The sequence below is a fragment of the Excalfactoria chinensis genome, chromosome 16, assembly GCF_039878825.1.
Source record: "Excalfactoria chinensis isolate bCotChi1 chromosome 16, bCotChi1.hap2, whole genome shotgun sequence".
Taxonomy (NCBI): Eukaryota; Metazoa; Chordata; class Aves; order Galliformes; family Phasianidae; genus Excalfactoria; species Excalfactoria chinensis.
The window spans coordinates 8786684-8810035 of NC_092840.1; the positions used below are offsets into that span (position 1 = coordinate 8786684).

At 40.8% G+C, this 23352-nt stretch overlaps 2 protein-coding genes across 5 annotated transcripts in view; both read left to right on the plus strand.

The window, feature by feature from the left end:
- PIWIL1 (piwi like RNA-mediated gene silencing 1) overlaps positions 1 to 23352 on the plus strand; it is a 147852-nt gene that overhangs the window by 66511 nt on the left and 57989 nt on the right. The gene's annotated exons all lie outside the window — the stretch shown is intronic.
- On the plus strand, positions 1754 to 5692 carry FZD10 (frizzled class receptor 10). Its single transcript, XM_072350960.1, has one exon. The coding sequence runs from the start codon at positions 2906 to 2908 to the stop codon at positions 4661 to 4663; it is 1758 nt and encodes a 585-aa protein (XP_072207061.1). The 5' UTR covers positions 1754 to 2905; the 3' UTR covers positions 4664 to 5692.

The window sequence follows — 23352 nt, forward strand, 5'->3', positions numbered from 1 at the left end:
AATTCCTCCCAATTCTCCATAACATTTGCCAGAGGGGGGCCAACTCCTAGCCAGGGCCTAGCAGCAGGGGTGCCTGGCTGCTCCATAGAATCACACATCTCAAATCCCACACACAGGAGAAAAAAAAAATAAAATAAAATATCTTTTCAGCTGGAGCCATCAAAAGGCTCTTTTCATTTATTAGTTACAGAGGTATCTTCCAGTTGCTGATTTCTCAGAGCTCTCATTTTTTCTATAATAATGTTCTATTTGTTAGTTTCAGCGGCTCAGGCTCGCTGAATGGAATACACTCCTAGATAGCTCTTTAAAAATATAGGAAGTGAAATAAATGATCTAAAGCAGGATGCATTGGCTAAAATAATGGCTAGGAAAACAAGGCTGATTTAAATTGGCGCATAAAAGATCAATTAAGAGAGGCACAACTACAAAGGTTTGATTGTGGGGTTTCTTTTATCCCTTTTATCCTCATTTTTATTTGTATTTCTTTTTGCCACTTTGGAGAAAAAGGCCTCTATCAGTGCTATAGAATACAACACGCCACGTTTTGTTTAATGTGCTTTTTTCTAGGGTTTTTGTTTTGTTTTTTTAATGGGAATGGTGATATAAAGTGCTCTACAGAAATACTTGTTGAAAATAGGAAACACCACCTCAAAAACAATCAAACTGAACCCAACCAATATTTAATATCTTCATCTTAAGCAATAGAGAAGTTTTCAAAGGTGCCTTGTCCCTTGTGAAAGCTTTCCCCACACTTCTCTGCCACCCCCAGCTGAGCTCTCCAGAAGAGGAATTGGGATGCATACAAATACTAAGAAAATAGGCTTAGATTAATGAAGAATGGAAATGCCCCAACACATGCTCTCTCTCACACACATACAGACACACTAAAATAAATACAGCTTATTTTGCTCATAACACTGCCTGCTTTTATAACATTCCCTAAAGAATCTCTGAGTGCCCAGGAAAGGTCAGCCCCTAAGATGAACGCTTTGTAAGTACTGTAGGACTGTTTTAAAACATATTTATGATGGTTTTTACTCCTAAGCAAAAACTAGCTGCATCTTCAGGGTTTTCAAAGACAAGCCCTAGCTCTGGTTTGTTGTCCTTGCCTGGATCCATTTCACCCTTATCACAACTGAGGAAGCCAACAGTTTCCTTTCTAGAGGCTGGTGGGGTATTAGCTCTGACCCTGCGGGATTTGGTAGTTTCCAGGAGAATCCGTGTTCGCTCCGATAAGAAACAGGCACTAATGGAGAGGAGCCCAGTTTGTGTGGGCGAGCTTGAATGAAGGGAGAGAGATTTTCCTTCTTCGATAATATGTTCGCTAAAACTGAGCTCAAAGTAAATAGCAGTAATTTGAAATAACAGTAAAGTAGGGCTCATCTTTTGACTTCCGATCGCAGTGCTCCTTTCAGTCTGTACCTCTGTGGATTTTGGCTTGGCTGGGGCTTTACCTTCTTCCTTCTAGCTCTGATGGACCAATAAGCGGTGTAAATCTCAAAGATAAACTCAAAGAGTAAGCACAACTCACTGTAAAATGATCTCCGTCTCCAAAATCTGTATGTATCTTTTCTATAGTGGATGAAGTCACTTTCTCAAGGGTATGCTGCTTTTAGGGCTTCTTATGTAAGCTACTTTCCAAGAGATGCCGTACTGTGATTAAAAACATAATCAGGTACTTTTCCAGCAGTCCTATCTGTCCTGTTCATTTAGCAATTCGAAACAAAGCACAGCGTTTGAAAACAGCTGAGATTCCAGGCTGAGAGCAAGCATTTTTTATGACCCTGGCAGCAAAGAGTTTATAGCACTCGCCATAAAATGCATCCTCCTCCCCACATCCTCCCTGCTAAAGCTTTGCCCTCCCTCCAATAAAGGCAGTCAAGGAGGTACCACCTTCAGCCCTCTTATTAGGAGCCATGAAGTCTGCGGCTCTCACCCTGCCTGGCTTCCTACCTGGGCGAGGGAGGAGAGGCTGACGCCTTCCAGAGAAAGGATCTTGTTAAACTTTCAAGGGAGGGCAACGGGAGAGAGGAGAAAGGAAGGAAAGAAAGACAGGAGGAGAGAGAAACAAATGGGGCTTTTTCTAATCTGTGCTGATCAAGGAGAACCTGTAGGGGTCCTTAAGGAGGTTTCAAGGCGTTTCGAGTGATTGGAAAGTAATCACCGTGTCAGCTTCACCTTTCTCATGCAAAGTGGATGTCGTATGCAAGGCGGATCCTGCACAGGTTTTTATTTTTTTTGTTGTATTTTATTTTCTCCTCGGAGTCAGCCGCCCCCGGAGCCCCAGCTGCTCGGCCCGGAGTTCCCGACGAGGAGGGGGGGGAGCAGGCAGCGCTCGGCTCAGCTCGGCACGGCGCGGGGCCGACCCGCCGCAGCCAGGGAGCGCCGAGGGGGGAGATCTTCCAGACCCCCCTCTTCAATGGCTTAGATATCGCCTCCTCCTCCTTTATTCCACACTCGGATAAACCAATCCCCACCTCTCGGCTAGAAAGTCCGGAGCCGTGACCCACTCTAGGAAGAGGAAAATCCCCGGAGGAGCTCGTTGCACCGAAAGCCGCCCGGGACATGTGCGAGTGGAAGAGGTGATCGCTCGGATCTGCTCTGATCGTTCTGCTTTCGTTTCAAAGGAGGAGGAGGAGCAGGAAGGGTGCTGGAAGGACGGCGAGAAGAAAGTTGCCGGGCTTCCCGCAGTAAGTTCGGCGCATCTGTGCGCTGGGGGCACTTCTTCCTCCCTTGGCTTGTTCGCGAACTTCCCGCCCGCCTCCCCGCGCTGCCGGCGGGGCCGGGGCCGAGCGGCCCGGGCGATGCTGACCTGAGCCCCGCCGTGCCGTCCGCGCTGCCTCGCCGGGGCCGGACGCGATGCAGCCCCCGCCGCAGTGACCCGCCGCACTGACCCCCGGCCGCCATGGGGCCAGCCGCAGGGAACCTGGTGCGGGCCGTCCTGGCGCTCTGCTGGCTCGCAGAGCGCTGCGCGGGGATAAGCTCCATAGACATTGAGCGCCCCGGCGACGGGAGGTGCCAGCCGATCGAAATCCCCATGTGCAAGGATATAGGGTACAACATGACGAGGATGCCGAACCTGATGGGACACGAAAACCAAAGGGAAGCGGCCATTCAGCTACACGAGTTTGCCCCCTTGGTGGAGTACGGTTGCCACAGCCATCTGAAATTTTTCCTCTGCTCCCTTTATGCCCCTATGTGCACTGAGCAGGTTTCTACGCCGATCCCAGCCTGCAGGGTCATGTGTGAGCAGGCGAGGCTGAAATGCTCTCCTATCATGGAGCAGTTCAACTTCAAGTGGCCAGACTCCTTAGACTGCAGCAAGCTGCCCAACAAGAACGATCCCAATTACCTGTGCATGGAGGCCCCCAACAACGGGTCAGATGAACCACCCAGGGGATCCAGCATGTTGCCACCCATGTTCCGGCCACAGAGGCCCAGCAGTGGCCATGACCTGCAGCAGCACAAGGACAGCCTCAGCAGAACCTCCTGTGAAAATCCGGGCAAGTTCCACCACGTGGAAAAGAGTGCTTCCTGCGCACCACTCTGCACCCCTGGGGTTGATGTTTACTGGAGCAAGGATGACAAACAGTTTGCTGTCATTTGGATTGCCATCTGGTCCATTCTGTGCTTTTTCTCCAGCGCTTTCACTGTACTCACTTTTCTCATAGATCCTCAGCGTTTCAAGTACCCTGAGAGGCCCATCATCTTCCTCTCTATGTGCTACTGTGTCTACTCAGTGGGGTACATCATCCGCCTCTTTTCGGGCGCTGAGAGCATTGCCTGTGACAGGGACAGCGGCCAGCTCTATGTCATCCAGGAGGGGCTGGAGAGCACTGGCTGCACCATTGTGTTCCTGGTTCTGTATTACTTTGGTATGGCCAGTTCCTTGTGGTGGGTAATCTTGACTTTAACTTGGTTTCTAGCGGCTGGGAAAAAATGGGGACATGAAGCAATTGAAGCAAACAGTAGCTACTTTCATTTGGCAGCCTGGGCCATTCCAGCTGTGAAGACCATAATGATCCTAGTTATGAGAAGGGTGGCTGGAGATGAGCTTACAGGGTTGTGCTATGTCGGAAGCATGGATGTGAATGCCTTGACTGGGTTTGTGCTCATTCCTTTGGCTTGTTATCTAATCATTGGCACTTCTTTCATTCTTTCTGGTTTTGTGGCCCTTTTTCATATCAGAAGGGTGATGAAAACGGGTGGAGAAAATACCGACAAGTTGGAGAAACTCATGGTCAGGATTGGTGTCTTCTCAGTCTTGTACACAGTGCCTGCGACTTGTGTCATAGCTTGCTATTTTTACGAAAGACTTAATATGGATTATTGGAAAATTGTGGCGACTCAACAGAAATGCAAGATGAACAATCAGACTAAAAACTTAGACTGCATGATGAATAATTCCATCCCAGCAGTAGAAATTTTTATGGTGAAAATCTTTATGCTGTTAGTCGTGGGCATTACTAGTGGGATGTGGATCTGGACTTCCAAGACCCTTCAGTCCTGGCAGAATGTTTGTAGTCGAAGATTAAAGAAGAGAAGTAGGAGAAAACCTGCAAGCGTTATTACCAGCAGTGGGATCTACAAAAAACCTCAGCATCCACAGAAAACTCACCTTGCAAAATATGAATCCACGTTACAACCACCCACCTGCGTATGAATAGGCTTTAGATGAGATTTGCAAATACAGTAGCAGGCAAAGAGTAAAATATAGATGGTGCTTTTATTTTTATTTTGTCAGAGGACACTTTAATGCCTCAAGGCAAAATGTTATACTGAATTCAGGACCTGGTTAAACACTGAAGATAAATGTACTTGTGGAAAGGTTTTCAGTGAAAGAAATATTGTGAACTAAAACAGCCTCTCCTGTTACTAATTTTTATTTATGTTCTTCATCCGGCCCTCAGATAGTTAAAGAAAAACAGACAAAAAGCGACAACAACAAAATGTTTAACTTCTTAATGTAGCTGAGCTGGATTTCCTACAGGTTTCTGAGTCAGTTTTATGGAGCAGTGATTTTCTTTTAGAAGCACCCAAGTGAGCATTGTCTCTTAAGGAAAGGGAGGTCCCCGAAAGGTTTTTCCTCACTGAGTAGAGTATGCTGGTGTCTGAAAGCAACTTCCGTGCTAACTCTGAGAGAGAGAAATCCTTCACGACTCATCTCAGCCCATTGGGTTTGGGGTGCCTAAAAATAGGTTCAATCTATAATGCTCACCAATATTCTTTCACTAGAAGAGAAACTTCCTGCACCAGACACAAACTTTGTGAATAAGAATAATGTGCAATACATTTTTTTTTTCCTTACCATGACATGAAAAGAGAAACAAGTATTTTGCTGTACATAAAGACAACAAAAGAAATCTCTTAACAAAAGAACTAAGAGGTCTAGTCCTCAGAAACCCTTTAGTGTTACATTTTGTGGCTTTTTAATGGAAATCAAGCCAATGTTATACACGTTTGGACTGATTTGTGGAGAGAAAAAAAAAAAAAAAAGAAGGGGGGTGGGGGGGTGTCAATTCAAAGAGACCCAAAGGGCTTATTGACTCTTTCTATTGTTAAACAAATTCTTACTATGAATAGATCAAGAAGCACTAGATTCTGCAAAGGGAAGCTTTGTATAGAGTGATGCTCTTTACTGTGCTGGGGGTGCACAGTTTTGGCTGTATATATTTGTAATATACAATTATTTTTCATGCTCCGCTATTTTATTAAAAAATAAAATATGCTCTTTAGTTTGATAATTTTGTGTTTTCTAAACTTTCTCTAATGTGCTTTGTGGTTAATAAACTTGTTCCTTCAGTCATCTGATAAAAGCACGCTTTGAATACAATAGTTGTTATACTGGGCAGCGCGTATAAGCAGATAGAACAATAACTTCCTCCATAGAAATTAGAGGTTGAAATCAGGTGGGTTTTGAAGTTAGGTCTTTCTGTGAAGCTCTGCAATTCAGGAAACTGAATGGGAAAGAGATTTGGTTATGTAAAAAAAAGAAAGAAAAAGGCTGTAGCCATGTAGGGTAGCACCACGTTTGCAAAGCACAGAGATTACAACAATGATCCTTGGTTAACACCCCTTTACAATTTGCATGGGGTACGTTCAGCATGTTAAAGCAGTTTGAATGCAGCTCAGCCTCTGCTCTTCAGGGATCTTTTCCCATTCTAGCATTACTGAGTGCATGTTACTTGGGGAAAGATGGGAAAGGAGCAGAAATCTAAATATGGACTTTGAATAATGCTATAAGAAAACCATTCTAATTAAAACCATAAGAAGTTTTTAGTGGGACATGACTTTTATGAACCTGAAGTTTTCCATGGAGTTCCCTAAAGTAGGCTGTGAGATCACCTGGACTGACAGTACTGCAGCCTCACCTCGCACAGGCTGTTCTAGAAACCCTTTGTCAGGTATCTCACAGCACAAAGAAGAGAGGTCTTAATGGGACATTGACAGAGCGACAGCTTGCAGCGGTTGGGAAGGTTACGACACAAGGACTTCTTTCAGTGGCCTGGTTTTTCAGGAGTATGTGCAGAGCTGCAAATGTGCTTTTTTTCTTCTTGTAGTCTTCAAGTGTTTTCTAGCAGTGCCGAGGAACTTAAATGACAAAAATGATCTTCGTAATGCACACACGCGAAGCAGCTTTCAATGTAAGATTTATTTAGATGGAGAGGGGGACGGAGAGATGGATATTTTTCTGCCTTTATGCATGTGTGCCACTGTTGCTCTGTAGATGCTCTGTAAGTTAATCCTGTCAGAGCACACCCTGCTGGAGCCAAAGTAGGACACTGCACTGAACAAATCCACTTCTGAAACTACTGAATTAATGCTTTAGCATCTCTGTATGTTCTAGTTAAAATCGATTAGGTTAGATCCCAAGAAATACAAAGTTTTAATATAATCTGTGTATTGCAAGTTACTGTGCAAGATTCCTCAATATATAATTATGCTGACTGCTTTACATCAGGCGTAATGTATGGTAAACGTAGCAGAGTATAATAGTTTAAAAACGAGTGCATTCAGAAATGGTATTTCTTGCTGTCCCATAACTCCTACGAGTCTTAACACTTTCATATTGAAGTTGCAATGGGAGGTATTGGAAGCATACAGCTTTTAAGGAAAATTGGTATTTTTATAAAATATCAGTGATTTAGTTTAGTATTAATAACTTTTCTTGAGCAGAAGTCTACAGATTAGTTAGAAATAATAATAAACAATGAAAAAGTATTTGAAGAAAGCGTGTCAAAAGTATTCTCTATTGAACTTCCTTACTTTTCATAGGAATTTTATATTTTGGTAAGATTCTCTTGGTACTTTTTTATGTTGAATTTGATAGGATTTTTCTTCATGTACTCCCAAGCCCTGTTGGCTATTTGTTATCAGTAGATTTGTAGGAAAAAAATATGAGAATATATTAACAATTCAGTCACTCCATAGGAAACCCGTTGAGGAAGGAATGCAAGCTTAGAACTTCCTCCTGGAGAGGATGTCTTATTGCAGTGACATTTATCTTGATGTCATTTTGCTCAGTCAGAAATTTCTCAAAAAAGAAAGAAAATGCTGTTAGTGTATGTTTATGGCAACCAGGGATGTAACACTTGTCCCAGCTTGCGTCTGAGGGTTCAGTTCTCTCCCATGAGAGCCGTATAGGGTAGAAATTGTCTCCAACTGTGTAGGTTATGATGATGCAGATCGTATCTCAACACTGAGGTATATGTGTATATGTTAGGGACAGGGAGAATAAAGGCCAAAAGTTCACTTTCTGGTGAGGGTAACTTGTTAGAGTGTTTTTTTGTTGAACAGATATTATTGGGGTGAGAAAATGAGATCAGTGGGGAAATATCGGATTTGGGAAAAAGCACAAAAATTATTCTTGTCACAGTATGTCTTGTTTTTCAGTAAAATGCCAGCAATTCCTATGTAAATAAATAAAAAAGTTAAGCTCGGTGCTTTCAGAAGTCTTGTGTTAGGTATGACATATCAGGGCACTTTGAACAGTAGAGAGCAAGCAGCACAGCTGAAAGGATGTGAGGGGCTCAATCAAGGAATGTTCAGATCTCTTATCAGATTTTTCCCAAAGTAGCATTTCATATGTATGTTATTATGAAGCCATTATTCACATATGGCTGTCATCCCGTGGCTTCAAACTGTATGAAAAGCCAAGTAACAACAATGTCTGTAACGTACACCCTCCTTATTCTAACGTTTAAAATCTATGGCTTCAAGGGGATAGTTCTGTAATGATGGGATATTATGTGCTCAGGTGGTCTTTTGATGACAGGTGGTCTCCAACAACAGATGGCCTCAAAGGAGAAACTTCAGTGCATTTTAGTTTAAAACATTTACACATTTCTCTAAAAGAAAAAAAACAACAAAAAAAACTTGAAATGTTATCCTTGTGTAATGTTCTTAAGTATTTCAGACAGAGTAGCCAAGTTATTAACACTGACAGATGATAAATCAGGGCATCCTTTAAAAGGTGGGTGATGGTGATTATGTGGTCTTGGAGCTTGCTTTGATCAGAAGTGACAGGCCTGTAAGGTCTGTGCCACTCAATCCCCCCTGGAGGGAGATCAGCACCTGTTTGCACTTTGAGGCTCCTCTACCTCCCACTGCCTTCCAGCACTATTTCATCTTTTTTAACACACTTGATGTTGATTGGCTTTAAGCAAAGTCATTATTCATTTACAAAACACTCCTTGATGGAGCTCACTCAAAACCGTATTCCAGTAGGAGTGTTTGTGCTGTTACACTTAAGGTTGTATCAACATTCCCATTGTAAAACTTATATTTTCAGTCCTCAGTGCTAATACTGACCTCGTTCATATTTTGTCTGAACAATAGTACAGATTGCCTATGAATCAGTTTGTATATCTTTATCTACTCACCCAGAAGAGATGTATTAACAGGTTTGTGAAACAAACAGGCTCTGGCATGGTAGAAAAGATTTTCAGGTAGCTTTGTCTTATTTTTGAAGTGTAATTGATATTTCTAGAAGAGAGCACAAAGCAAGGATTTGACTTCACCAGCAAGAGGCACAGGGGAAACTACAAGAATCAGTGTCTGTTGGTTATTTAGTGTTGTATATGCAGGACTTTGGGATGGACGAGTTGGGCTTAGATGCAAATACGCACCACAGTCAGTGGTATCTCATTAGTTAATTCCAGTGTATCTGAGAACAGATGTTGTTCATGCTGCTGGTTGGGGAGCCCAGTTCTGCCTTTCCTGTATTAGCAAAGTTAAAGCTTTGGGGAGTTGTACATCAAAGGCAGGATTGAGTGGTCGTTGTGTATATTTGTAGGGCATTGTTTAAAAAGGAATTCCTTCAATTTGTTATCACTTGTTTCTTCCTTCTATTCTTCAAGACCTCCTCATAGGTCTGCTCTGCTGAAATCAATGGGTGTCCAACTAATTTCAGCGTGTGCTTTGAACTAAACTTCCTATCTCAGGGAAACCACTTGGTACAGGAAAACTCTTGAGTTTGTTGTTGTTTTGGTGTTTTTTTTCACAAATCAGAACATTTTTTTTACAAAAAAAAAAAAAAAATACCATGAGATGAAAAAAAAATAATAATAATCAGTGAAATTATTAAAATTATATATTAAAAACATGCTACCCTGTTAGAATACACATAGTATGTTCCAAAACCGTGTGTCCTTTTCAAAATGGAATTCAGAAGTACTGGATGTTGATAATGCTGAAACAAAATGGAGATTTTTTTTCTTTCTTTTTTTCTTTCCCCTGAGAGCACTGCTCTTATAGGGTGTTTTTTCTTTGCAGAATGTTCCATATTAACAGATCTACATTTCCTGGCATGAATATCCCTTCAAAAATTCTTCAGTCACTTTAAATCTTTGCCTTTTGTCACCTCTTCCAAGGGAGCGGACCTGTGGTATCAATGGGAGCTTAGGATAAAGAGCGACATTTTGAGTCTAGCCTGCAACGTGCTCTTCATTTCCTCCTTTCTTCACTGATCAGCACTTCCCTTCCCTTCCCCTCTCTTCAGTCTTTCATCATCTGCATGTGACTTGCTTCTTTTACCCTCCTCTCAAGTGATCCCATCCCTCCAGTCTCTAATCTGCCCACACACCGCTTTCTGTGGTACTGGCCCATAGCTGGGACTGCTTTGAGGGTTTTTTTTTTTTTTCTTTTTGTTCAATATAAATGAAAAGATATTTCAAAACTTGTTTTTTTATCTTTCTTTTTGGATAAGGAGAGTGGTAAGAAGCAGAAGTTCAAAGTTCTGAGCTACCAAAGGTGCTGATGAACGCAGGAGAGTGTCAGGAAGAGACTGTTGGCTCTGAGCAGCCGCCTTAAACTTGAAAATACCCTTTTGCTGAAAACAAGCCTGGCTCTGTTTTGTATGTTTGTTATTTCACATTTCCTTTATTTGAGTCTAGTACCGATCTGTGTGAAATTATCAACAGGAAAGGAAGAAAGAGCTCTGGATCAATGGATAAAATAGGAAACAATATATATAACAACAACAAAACCCACCCAAACATTCAAAAGCTTTTAGCCTGAGGAGAGGTTTGTACGCCCAAAGCTTGCAAGTTTTTCCCAGTTATGCCCAGCTGAACTAACAGACATATCTGCTCATTTTGCTCATGTCCTTCAATCCTCAGAACTCATAACTGTGCTACCCTTAGAGCCATGCTACAAATAGTGACCATGAGACTGATTTTGACCTCTGTGGTTCTTGAAACTAAACTGAGAACTGCGACCACTAGAATTATCTGATAGCATTAGAAGTCATGATATTGAAATCTGGATTTTCTTATGTTATTTTTTCTCATGCATTTTTTCACCTTTTTAAGACTTCATTTCAACCTATTCAAAATCTTAGTTTGTGCTGTCAGAGTTTTTTCTTGTTTTTCCAAGTTTTATCTTCATCTGAAACAGCTCTCCAGGAATGCCTTTGAATACCTAAGGAGGAGACTATAAGAAGGACTTCTGATGTTTACATGCTATAGGGTTGTCTATAGGGTGCAATAATAAATTTCACAGTAATGCATCTATATGGGAGGAGCTGAAACTTTGCAAATCGTGTTTCTCCAAAACAGAGAGGGGAAAGAAAATTGAGCATAGGTAGTAAGTAGGTTAAGGATACTGAGAAGAGAGCGCTGGGAGATGAGGAAGGGAAGGCACAAACAGCCTCAAGGGAGTTGTCATTATGTAAGTCATAAGGAAGAGAGTCACAAACACAACAGCTTAATTACTCTAAATTAATATCATCTGATTCCCAGGAGCGCTGCTTTCCATCATGCTGCTCTGACCCTCTACTCTCCTCACAGATCAGAACTGACATTCAGAGGTCTTCATTCCACGGTTCCCTCGTTACCGTGTGTAAGCGTGGCAGTTCTTACAGTGGGGTCTGATTATCTAGTTTTATGCACAGTATTTTGCACAATTGAAATGGAAGAATATCACAGTGTTACATCCTTTCATAAACTGAAGTTGCCAACCTGTGGTTTTGAAAGCAATTACAATGCAGTGACAAGAGAAGGTCTGAAAAATTATCAAATTTAAAACTTCAACCATTACTGCTTTTGTTAATTACCTTATCTGGGGTAACAGGTTCTTCTTCACGTTGCTTTGAAATATTGAGCCTTAGAGCCCACATAGTTTGGACTGTGAAGAGATGTATTATGCAGCTCTTTGATCAGTTTGGAAAATTATTCAGAGTCCTTGATTTGCAGTGTATGATAAAGTGAAAATTTTAAAGGCACAAAAAGGTATGTTCTTTATACCTCCTTTTAATATCCAAGTTGGGTTTCTTATGAACTCCTGATTAGTGACCTCTGAGCGAGGTACTTAATGAAACAGATTCTGCCTTTATTAAGTAGTATAGGAAACACCAAGGAGATTGGGGTGTTGCTATACTTAAAGAATAAAGCGGAGATCAGCCCAGGAATGATTATCAGAAGATGCTCTCTTCTATACGTGCACTTATTAGAGAAATGATGAAATAGAACAGCTTTGAGTTTGTCTTCTCTTCCTCAGACTGCCTCCATCCACAGGGTTTCAGGCATGACACAACACCAAAGCAGAATCACAGCCAGTGTGAATGCTCAGGAGACCACATACTCTCTGATAAAAAAGCATATTCAATTTATCTATAAATATTTTGTGTCTCCTAGAAAAACAAAGTTTTGAAAGCAGTGTTTTAGAAGTTATTTTGGGAACTCCAGATTTTGTTTCCTTTGTACAAATCTGGTGATCAAATCTCTGCCTGCTGAAAATTCCACAGTGTCTCTGGAGCCCTGAAGTGAAATTAATGGTCTTTTTATCTTGGGAATCGTAAAGCTCAAAAGGGATAGAAAGGTCATAATGACACTTATGTGAAACTTGTAGAAATGTTGTGACGTGGCTTTGTAGTTTTTACCCCTCCACTGCTACCTGTGCACACTGGGAATCTCCATTGCATAACGTTGACATGGCTAGAAGTACTTTGAGAACAGTCAGGAGCACAGCTCTGGTTTTGTGCTTTCCATTACACTGTAGTGGATGTTTCTGGGTTCATGTATGCCTTTGACTGAAGGGAAGATAAAGTAGATGTTTCGTTTGGGCAGGCCATGTTAATGTCACTCTGTCAGCCTTTGGTTCTCACCTTCTTGTGTTAACGATCCCTGGTCAGCTGGGCATTTACAGCTCCAAAGAGCTGCTGTTTGAAATGCATCCTTAAGCAAACTATCCTTGTCTATGGCAGAACTCTGAATGCAGGAGACTGACTTCTGGTTCCTTGTTTGATGTGCTTAACACAGCAGAGGTATCTACAACTTGGCATTTAAAGAAGTCAACAAAAACAAACAAATTTGGTTCATTTACATAACAAAAAGCTGATTGGACTTGCAAGGAGGCTCCTTTGAAATGCACCATTTTTTCTGTCACTGATGGGAGAAGGGTCTGTCTGGTCTGGTGCTCAGCCTCTCATCCCATACACACAGCAAAAGGTTAAATTTCTGTCAGTGGAATCTGTTCCTTCCACAGTGTGGGGTACTTAAACAACAAGCACAACAGAAGCTGCAGGAGCACTATTGTTATGTATTTTTCCTAAACTATTATTTTAAAGAGACTGATCCTATGTAAACTTTGCTGTTCATTCTAACTAGTACAGAGTCAGGCTGCAACAGAAGTAAAAGGCTCCAGTACTACCCTGGGTTACCACAGTGAGTGATTCACAACTTGGTTTTTCATTATGTCTATTAAAAACCATCTAGTACTCAAATAGTTGTAGTCTTCAAGAAGCAAATATATATGACAAAGTATGCCTTTCTATCATCATAATTTACCAGTCCCTAAAACTCACAACATGACAAATCAGGAAATCATGTTTCAAAGCAGGCTTAACCTTTTGGATTTGTACTTTAAGCACTGAAGTATTGTGTCAAGAAACTATGTAGTCGTACTTTTTCTTTTCCTATTGCTTACAAAGAAGGCCTCTCTGAATTATCTCCTTTTCATTCTGGTAATTTGCAAAAGTAATTTCTGAAAACAACAAAAGCAATTGGCAGAACAAATTCCCAAGGTAAGAAGAGGGGTTGATGTTAGAAAAGAAATGGTTGGCTTCTGTTTGTTTTCTGTGCTTCCCACGGGATGAGCCATATGTAGTTAAATGTATTATTGGTATATTTCAGACCTCTGATGAAAAGTAAAGGGTAGCACAGTGAAAATGACAAGCAAAGTAATCCCTTAAAATGGATTGTGGCACTCCACGGTGTAGAATATAATAAGCTGGGCCCTTGAGTGTGGCTCAGCACCATGAAGCAGCGATTAGAATTTCAGAATTTCGTGAATTTGAGTCTTTTGTCTTAGATCTTTTTACAGCTTCAGTTATTGTAATATCCGATCACCTCAAACTGTAACATCTATTAATCAGAATATTAACACCAAAGCTGTAACATCCTATTAAAGACAGTGAGCTGAAATGCAACTGGAAGTGCAGATGAGTCATTCCCAGTCAGTGAGGCAAGAACATGTTAGAAGGGAGGCACAGTGCATCGCTGCAGGCACTGTGGAGCAGCTGACTCACCCAGAGATGGAGGGGTAAATCACCCCAGTCAGCTGAGCAGGGAGCCACAGCTTTCAGGTACAGCAGCAACAACCTCTGCATGAAGCAGTGGTTCCCACAGGTGTTTTGGGAACACAGCAGGGCCAGAGTGTCACTGTATTTCAGGAACAAGATAGAGCTTGCTGATGATATCTGTCTAGTGTGACACCAGCTCCAGAAAATTCAGGAAGCCACTAGGTCCCTTTTCTCTCATGGGGCAAGCTGATATCTTGGCAAGGCTTGTACTTCCCCTTGGATTCCTGTGGGTAATGAGAAACCAGCTTTTTTTGTGGAAGGGCAAGGCTGATATCTTGGCTCTGTTCGGGCTCTTTCATCTTCTGAAATTCAGTGAGAACCAAACCTTGAATAACCAGTCTGAGATGCAAGAGTGAAGATAAGACAGAGCAAGAGGAAGAATATGGGTTTAGAAGGGCAGTTTGAATTGTAGAAGACTGGAAGAGTCTGGAGCTTGTTGTAATGTAGAAATATGAATGACTGACGGCTTAATCAATTCTCATGTTTTATGAAATATGACATAATCAGGTGTCTAAATATTTATGTTCTTATTCTACAAATTTGCCTAAAATACCTATGATGAGGTACTGGAGGCAATCAAAACTGAGCTCCTGAAAGCCAGATCACACAAGTGATTTCAGGCAGCTGATCCCATCAGCACAGTGAATTATCCAGCTAGAGGAAATGATAATTTCTAAGGCGAGTTCACAGATTCTCTTCTAGCTCTTGTTCCCCAAATAGAAAATTTTTAATGCATGATGAAAGTAATGTGACCACAGCCTATTTTATTGCAGAGCCTGTAAAAATGCTGTAGGAAATGTGTGGGTGTTTTTTTTTCTTATTGCAGTTTTAAAAAGAGTTATCTTTGTTCACGAACCTGGCACCATCTGGGCAGTATTGGCATACCTATGCCAATCAGAAACAGAACCAATGAAAACACTGGAAAAGTATATTTTCCTGTCAGTTAGGAATTTCACCAGTGAAGAAGAGGAAGACATTTTCCTTTTATCTACTCCTCCTATTAATTAGCCCACACACCCTTGGTGAGCATGGTATGGACAAGAAAAACTGGCTTTAGTGATCTTAGTAACTGCAAAAACTGGTATGACTATCACACTTAGGCTTCAGCAGGTGAAGAAAATTAATGGACACAGAAAACATAGAACATCCATAGAAAGCTTAACTTACATTTGGGAGGGATGAATAAGTAAAAGGTTCTTATCTCTAGGGATTTACCAGTTATCACTCTGGTTTGAATTGCACAAGAGTGGGAGGAGAATGATGACCCTTTCCATTGCTCTGTCTCTACCTGTGACAGCACGGTGCTGATGGAATGTTAGGCATGAGAGATAATTAGAAGCATTGTAATAAGTGTACGGCCTTGCAGATCCACCACCATCTTAATTTATACCCAGCCCTTTCCTTTTAACTCCACCCAAGCTTTGGTTTCCTTCGCTCCCTCATGTCTGTTGTGCTATCTTCACATGCCAGATGAAATAGCCTCCTACTTTCTGTTGCCTTTCATCCAGCATTATAAATGATCAGTTCATCATTACACTGCCACATGCATAATGACCAGGCTCATAAAGTTACTGAACACCGATTATACTGATATCAACCATAATCGATATTCTCATCTATTAACAACTGATAGTTGTATATTGGCAGGTAGGGTAAAACCCAGGCTATGTGATGCAAGATGAGCTGGAAAATGTGCAAAGCCAAAAGAAAGAGATATATTTGAGAGGAATCTTGGCTCTTAGCTGGTCCGTCTCTTATGCTGAGCTGATGTTTGTGTCAATCTCATTACAGAGGGCAGGATAGATGCCACTAGTTTACGGCATGGATGTCTGCACCATGCTCAGAACAGTGTGTGACTCGAAGCCACTGAATTCCAGCAGAATCGGTGTCTTGTCAGTAATGTTTCATTCTTTCTTTCCTTATTCCAGCTCATGAATTCCAAGCTAAACAAATTACCAAAGGCTTCATCTGGTGTACAGGCTTTTAGTGAGCAATTTCAGTCATGAGGGGACCATATCATTTATCAGAGGGGAGAGCATCCTTCAATTGGCTTTCAATAGCCATGGTTTTAGATGAAAGGTGCTAGTTAAATTGAGTGGATCAAGGCCAATCAGCTCTTGGCAAAGCTTGAGTCAGTAATGGACCGTACAGAATGATTATATAATTTCAGGTTGATGAGACAGATTCTGCTGTTTCTGATAGCAGTGTCATTTAGAAGTATTCCCATCAGCTTCAACAAGGTGGATGAATGTACTCTGTAATAGCTGAGAATGGCCTTTGAATGTACTCTCATAAACAATGTATGTGCCATTTCTCTTTTATTCTTTCCCTAGTTAGAAGTTGTTAAAAAAACATGCTTTTTTAATTTTTTTTTTTATTTTATTTTTTTCCCCACCGTGAAGCATGGAAGCTAAAGAAGAGGTAAAATGAAATGAGCTCAGAGTATGGAAGAGATCATAGTTTAGGAGGGAATCACGAGGCAGATATTTTAAGCTAAGAGTATGTGGTTTATACCTACCCCCAGTGGATTTGAGAGGCTGCTTAACGTCTGGTTGATTGTGTTTCTTTGTTTCTTTGTCATTTATTTTTTATGAACACCATAGCATATGGAATCTATCTAGCTACTCTTTTTCTAATGGCAATCACAACTGTGTTCCTTGATCTTTCACTTCAGGTCTAAAATTTACTGTATGATAGTGTGAAGGGTCTAATAACAAGCTTGTACGAGAAAGGAAATTAGTTGGAAACAAATGCATTTTTATCACTACGAAGCTAGACAATTGATCTGTCTTTGGATTAAGAATAGGTATTTTGCAGATATCATTTGTTTCTTTGAAACCTCAGATGATCTAGAATTTAACAGAGAGGAGGAAAGATTCTAGGTCCCCACTATGCTTTATCTTACAGTAGAAAGCTTCAGAATCCCACCCTTGCTGATGCTTGTAAACACAGTAATATCTGTTGCTGCAGATGAGTAGTTCCCAAGTGGGAATGATTAATTAATTCCACCTAGCTGCCTATTCATGTTATCACATGGAACAACAGAATCAACATGTGACTCAGCCTACATGAGGATGCAGAAACCTCTAGGCTCTGTCCTTTGATTTAATTAATAGAGCTCAGTGAAAGTACAGGGCACCATTACAAAGGCTGTCAGTACCACAGAATCGGAGCAGATTAACTAATTACATATGCAGGCAGGTAATTTAGTCAGTAATTGCCCCAACTACAAACCCAGATGCAAGCATTTGAAGATAGAGGCAAGAATGTTTGCATTTCTTTCCTTTGACAGTTTTGAACTCTTGTGTGCAGTCCTACAGAAGCCCCAAAGTATTCCTGATGTCTCCATCTTGATACATTTTGTCTTCCAGAAGATTTTTCTTTTGCATTTTTATAGATCCTTTTCTGCATATCCAAGAACAAACATTGGCTTGTGGCAGTGTTTTCTTACCTAACAGAGCTAAAATCCTTTTCTTCTCTACATACAGAAATGAAGATTCATTGTAATTGTGGCTTAGTATGTATAACTTCTTTCTTCTAATACCAAGAAATTCCATCTTATTTAAATTTAATCATCAACAAGTTGCTGCAGATTCAGTTCCTGATTTCTTGGTTGTGTTGTAGCATTATCTGTTTGTGCCCTGCCCTGACGTAATACAATTGCTCCTTGTGCTGACCAATACAAGTGGCCACATTTCATGTATATTTCCTTTCCATAAAGTCTCTGGGGAAAGAATCTCCAGTTCTTCTCTGTGTTGAGGCATTGAAAAATGGATTCTGATCTGTCACGAAGGCTCTATAGCATGACTGCAATGAAAATAATACGTTATTATAACAATTTAGTGTAATTGGGTGACAACTTACATTGTGTTTGGTAAGCTGAATAATCAATTATGCTTCAGGATATCAGCTGATTGTCACTTTGCTTGAGAAAGAATTACTGTCTCACTTGTAAGCAGTCTTATAAAAGCAGTCAACTGCATCCTTTTCTTCTTGCCTGCCTCTAAAGCATTCATTCTCTATCTGAGTCATCATCACACTCCATCACATTAAATACTTTTAAAGAAGTGACAGCCTATGGTATCCCTTCTCCTTTTGTCCCAGCCTAGCTCCCATTCATGTCTATGTCAGTTTTGAAGGCTTTGGAAATCCCATTCTTTGTCACCTGATTTTAATCCTGTTCTTCTATGCAGTAACAAACTCTGAGATGCTGTTCAAATATAAGCTACAAACATTTGTAAAAATGCCCACAGTTATAACATTCAGAGTATGACGAGTGCAAGCAAGCAAACCACAGAGAGGGACAGCACTGAAAACAAATGTATGTGAGCCCTTCTGCTGCCCAGGAAGAGAAACTGCACATCTGGGTTGTGACTGAAAGATTAAGTTTCTGTAGGTGGTAAGTGAGGAGGCAAGATCTGTTTCCTAAGTCATTCTAATGACAGCAGTTTCCATACTAAGATATGTGTGATATATTTGCCAAAGAGTCCTTACTGTCCTGCACAAATATATTTCACCTGGGTGAAGGAATGAAAGTACTCTAAAAGTGCTGAATGCCTGTCCAGTTCCCCTCATTTCAAACATGAATCCAATGCTTTTCAGATATGTGAGCTCTATGGAATAAACATTCCTCTGTCCAAAATCATTTAGAATAGAGATATGACACTGATTGAGATAAATTTCCTTTTCCAGTTCTCCCTGCATCACCTGTCAGCATTTTCATCTATGTTGCCTGCAACATTCAACACTTGAGATGGCAGGAATGATTAATATTTGGGTCTATTTATTCTTGTATTGTTTGTGTTTCTTAGAGACTCACCGTGTCAGAGAGAGTAAATGAAAGAAGCCTGTATGGGATGATTAGGCAATACAATTAAGCTGAGATCATCATCTCTTCTGACACAGCTACTCTGTCTCACACACACACACTTCCATAGAGAAGAGGATCTTTAGCTTACCAAGGAACAAAGAGTGGTATCACATCCAGCAAGCCCCACTCAACGTCCAAGAAGAGGATGCTGCCTAATTCCTGAGACATTCAAGCTAGTTTGTTAGATGCTATGAATGCAAAAAGCCCTTTGATGACAAACACAGTCACTCAACTGAGGGGAAAGGAACAGCAGCCCTTGACTTACTTGCAAGTTCATCAAACGAGGCTTTCTTTTTTATAGCTTCTGCATACTATTAGCCTGTGGTTCCATGTCCTGTAAGAGCACATTGAAGGAGTTCTCATTCCTGTTTATTCTCGTCCCTTTTGTTCTTTTCTTCTCAACCAGAGTTTTATTTCAGCAGTTTCTCAAAGAAGAACTGTTAGATTTTCTGGTTTACAGATAGTAACTAAGAAAGGAAAAGTAAGGGTTATTTTGTCAGGCTTTTCGTCCAAAAATTATACAAGGTTTTATATAGAGCAAAACCACCCAAGCACCAAATCAACAAAACTGAACAGATGGTAATCTGTGATGAACAAGCAGAAATGAGCAGCTGTTGGAAGGGAAGCTGGGAATCAGTTTTGCTTGACTTGTGGCCAATGGAACAGCAACACAATCCTAACTTCAAACTGCTGTTATTGTGAATTGTACTAGAACTTCCAGGTGATCGTTCTAAGAGTCGTTTCAGTGGATCACTAACACTGTTACCTTTTGCTACAGTCAGTATCTGTGAAAATACAGCAATAATTCTGCAGCAATAATCATAAGGAAGTTAACAGGCTGATGATAGGGGTAGTAGAAGGGCAAGAAAGAAAGTGGGTGACCTCTGGAAAAATAAAGGAGAAGGAGCGTTGTTATGGATCAGAGATGAAGTGAGTAAGCAGAATAGATTTCATTCAAATATTACATACTTTTACTTTCCCTTTCAGATATAGGTGTACAGATATATTTAGCTCTCCTGCTACCATTCATATCATAGCAGTCATAGTATCTCTGAGTTTCAGCTCTGGTTCAGGACATCTATGTGCTAACACAGACCAAAAAGACTGTCCCTGCCCTAAATAACTTCTTCTGACTAACACAATATGATATTAGCAGGATTTTGCAGCTACAAGAATAATCTGTAAAAGGATGTTAAATCTAGGCCACTGCAAAAGAATCTGGAGAAATAAGGGGAGGGATGGAAAAGGAAGGAAAGAAAGAAAAACAGTAAAGATCATCACTAGGAAAATATGTCCCACTTTTGAGGGTTTTTTTTCTATGTGTTCCTTTCAGAAAAGGTTTCAGGTGAAGATGAAAGGGAAATAGTACAAATCACACTGCAAAAAAGAAATGGCAGCATGACAATGTGAAGAAAAAGGAACAACAAACAAGCCTAATGGTTTGTGAGACAGTCAGCGTAGAAATGCTAGGAGACGTCAGCACTTTGGACATAAGTGTTCATTTAGAAGAGGGTTTAATTAAAGGCAAAATTTGCCCTACCTGACAGAGGGGATGAAGTGAGTGCAACAAAAATCTGCCGTCCTGCACACTGATGAAAGAGCAGAATAAAATTTGGCATCAATATGTTCTCATGCTTAAAAATACTGAAAGCGTGATGACAAGAGAAAACACTATTAAGGTATGTCCGGACAATTTGAGCACAGGGTGTGATGCATCTCCTTACACAATGGTGAGGATCGGTTTAATCTAAGCATGCTTTCTTCCTGTTAAAGATCTGTTGCTATGACTTGAGCACTACAAGATCTCATGGAAAAGATCGAGTGCACATTTTAGGCAAAGCATTAGTTGATGTAATTCTTTTTTTTTTTTCTAGATTAGAACACATTCAAAGAGATAGTATAATATACAGTGTTTGTACTATAACTTGTTAAAGGGATTAGAGAGATGACTAGGAAAACAGCCACACTACCAGGCACCATGTGCCTGCTGAGGCCCCACTCCTTCCTGAACTGTTAGGACATCACAAGTGTAGGTCCCCACCTGGCAGGCTGCTGCTCAGCACATTCAATGCAGGAACGCTACCACTCATGGGCTGATGTGGTTTCCCTGTCACTGGTTGGAAATGCTTGGTTCCCACACTGCTGAAAAGGCTATCATCTGAATCAGTCATTGCAGAGTCTGTAAAATAAAAATATTCATTATTTTCCTATCTCAGCTCCAGATTCTGCCTGCTGGGAAAGCTCAGTGCAGCTTAATTAAGTGAGTGGGGTGGTATCAGTGAGGAGCTGAACTTCTGATAACTTAGTTGAGGCAGAATGCTTACACCCACTAGATTTTACCAGCACATCAGTAAGAACCGGAGTTTCCAAGTAACATAAAGAAGAGCTTGCTGGCTCAAGGACGTACCCATATTTTTTCTCCAGCTGTACCTAATACTCCAATATATGATATTACTTCTGCCCACAAACCAGGCCTGCCTACAAACCACTGTCAGGACACTGCAGAGCTCTCTGTTGCTCCATCAAGTGAAAGCAGATGCTGGTGTAAGTTATTAACTGTCACTTTCAATTCAACCTGACAAGAATGAGTTAATGGAGGAGCTCCTTTACAATGGTAGACAGGAAAATAAAAGCCACACTGAATCTATTTTTCTTGTCTCCCTTGTTTTCAAAGACAGTGCTACTGGCATAACACAGAATGCCCTGTTCATTCATTTGCTGATAATGCTGCTCCCTTTGGGAGTGAGACACAGCTACTTCATGGATATAGAGTAACTTATTCAACCACAAAGAGAAACCTCTTCCTTCCTTTAAACTGTTCTCAGACTACCAAAGCAGCTACTGATGCTGACCTACATATTGCTGGCTACTTTTCTCACTAATAGCAATTGAAAACTGGAGATAACAATCTTGTTCTTTTTTCAAGTGCTTAAGATCTTATGGCTTTCGTTCTTGTTTCCGTTATATTTGCCAACTAAAACTCCGGGTTGTATTGTACTGAGTGAGTCTGCACCAGAGGATTTTAGAAAATGCTTGACCCCGTGTATGATCTCTATTTGTAGTCATAAATACAAATGATCAGGTTTAGAAAGCCACATGGAGCAAAAGAGTTTTGTTTTTAGCCAATGGTAATAGAGAATTCTTGTATTCAGACTGAAAAATTCACGATGAAATGGAATAACTGAGAGAAGGTTTTTGTCTAATAATTATGTTTGGCTGAACCCAGAAGCTTTTTGTTGCCACTTGGCCATCCTTAATCACATGAACTCACGTCAGCTGCTTTATATGGTTCCTCTCCTATAACCTCTTGAAGTTTGGTCACAGACTGTACTGTAAAGTAATTGAGGAGTGGTTGTGTCTTAGACTGCTGTACTGCAAAGGTGCCTGAGCATACCATATATTTAAGATTTAAATAGTTCTTCAAGAGATGTGATAGGAATTTTCTAAGAGTTTAAAATTGAGCATCTGTGCAACAATTTGTGGGTATGTCTGCTTATCAGTTATCATGCGCTGGTTTTTCTTCTGCATCCATGGGATTATCCTCTACCTCATGCTCTGTGTCCTGTATGTTGTAAGAATAGTTACCAACATCAGATCTTTCTCCTTTGCTGCAGTGTTGGAGCACTGTAATACCACAGTTTCTTTCTGATAATTAAAAAGCAAGTAAAATCCTCTGAAGATCACCATGAGATCCATGAAAGATCATCATCCTCTTCAACTTTTTTCTTCTTATTGCCCTGTATTTTTAGCTGGCATCCATAAGGAATGCATTTATATCTTTTAGCCTTTCTGCTCATCATATCATAGAATGGTTTCAGTTGAAGGGGACCTTAAAAACCATCCAGTTCCAAACCCCCAGCCATAGGCAAGGTTGACAACCACCAGATCAGGCTGCCCTGGGCCTCATCCAACCTGGCATTGAATGCCTTCAGGGTTGGGGCATCCACACCTCTCTGGTTAGTTGTGCCAGTGCCTCTGAGTAAAAAACTTCTTCCTGACATCTAACTTAAATCTCCCCTTATTTAGTTTAAAGCCACTCTCTATCATACAGTATAAAAAGTTGCTCGCTCTCCTGCTTCTAAGCTCCCAAATCTTTGTGAAGAAGATACACCCATACTGATCTGCTGAGCCATTAAGTCAACATCAAGCACAGTGCTACAAGTACCACCTACACCAGCTGCTGTGGGTGGTTCTTCAATTTCAGAGATCTTGACAACTGCCCTTAACAATTTCCAGTTGAAACTCATTTTCATCCTGCACTTCATTCTGAGGCTCAGCCCACTGGAGGTTTCTTACTGGGGCGATGAGCATTCAAAAACCAGAAAATGCATGAATTCATTTGAAAGTAACAACTCCCCTTATCCCCTTTAGAAGTAAGTACATATAGATTCAAAGCTATGTG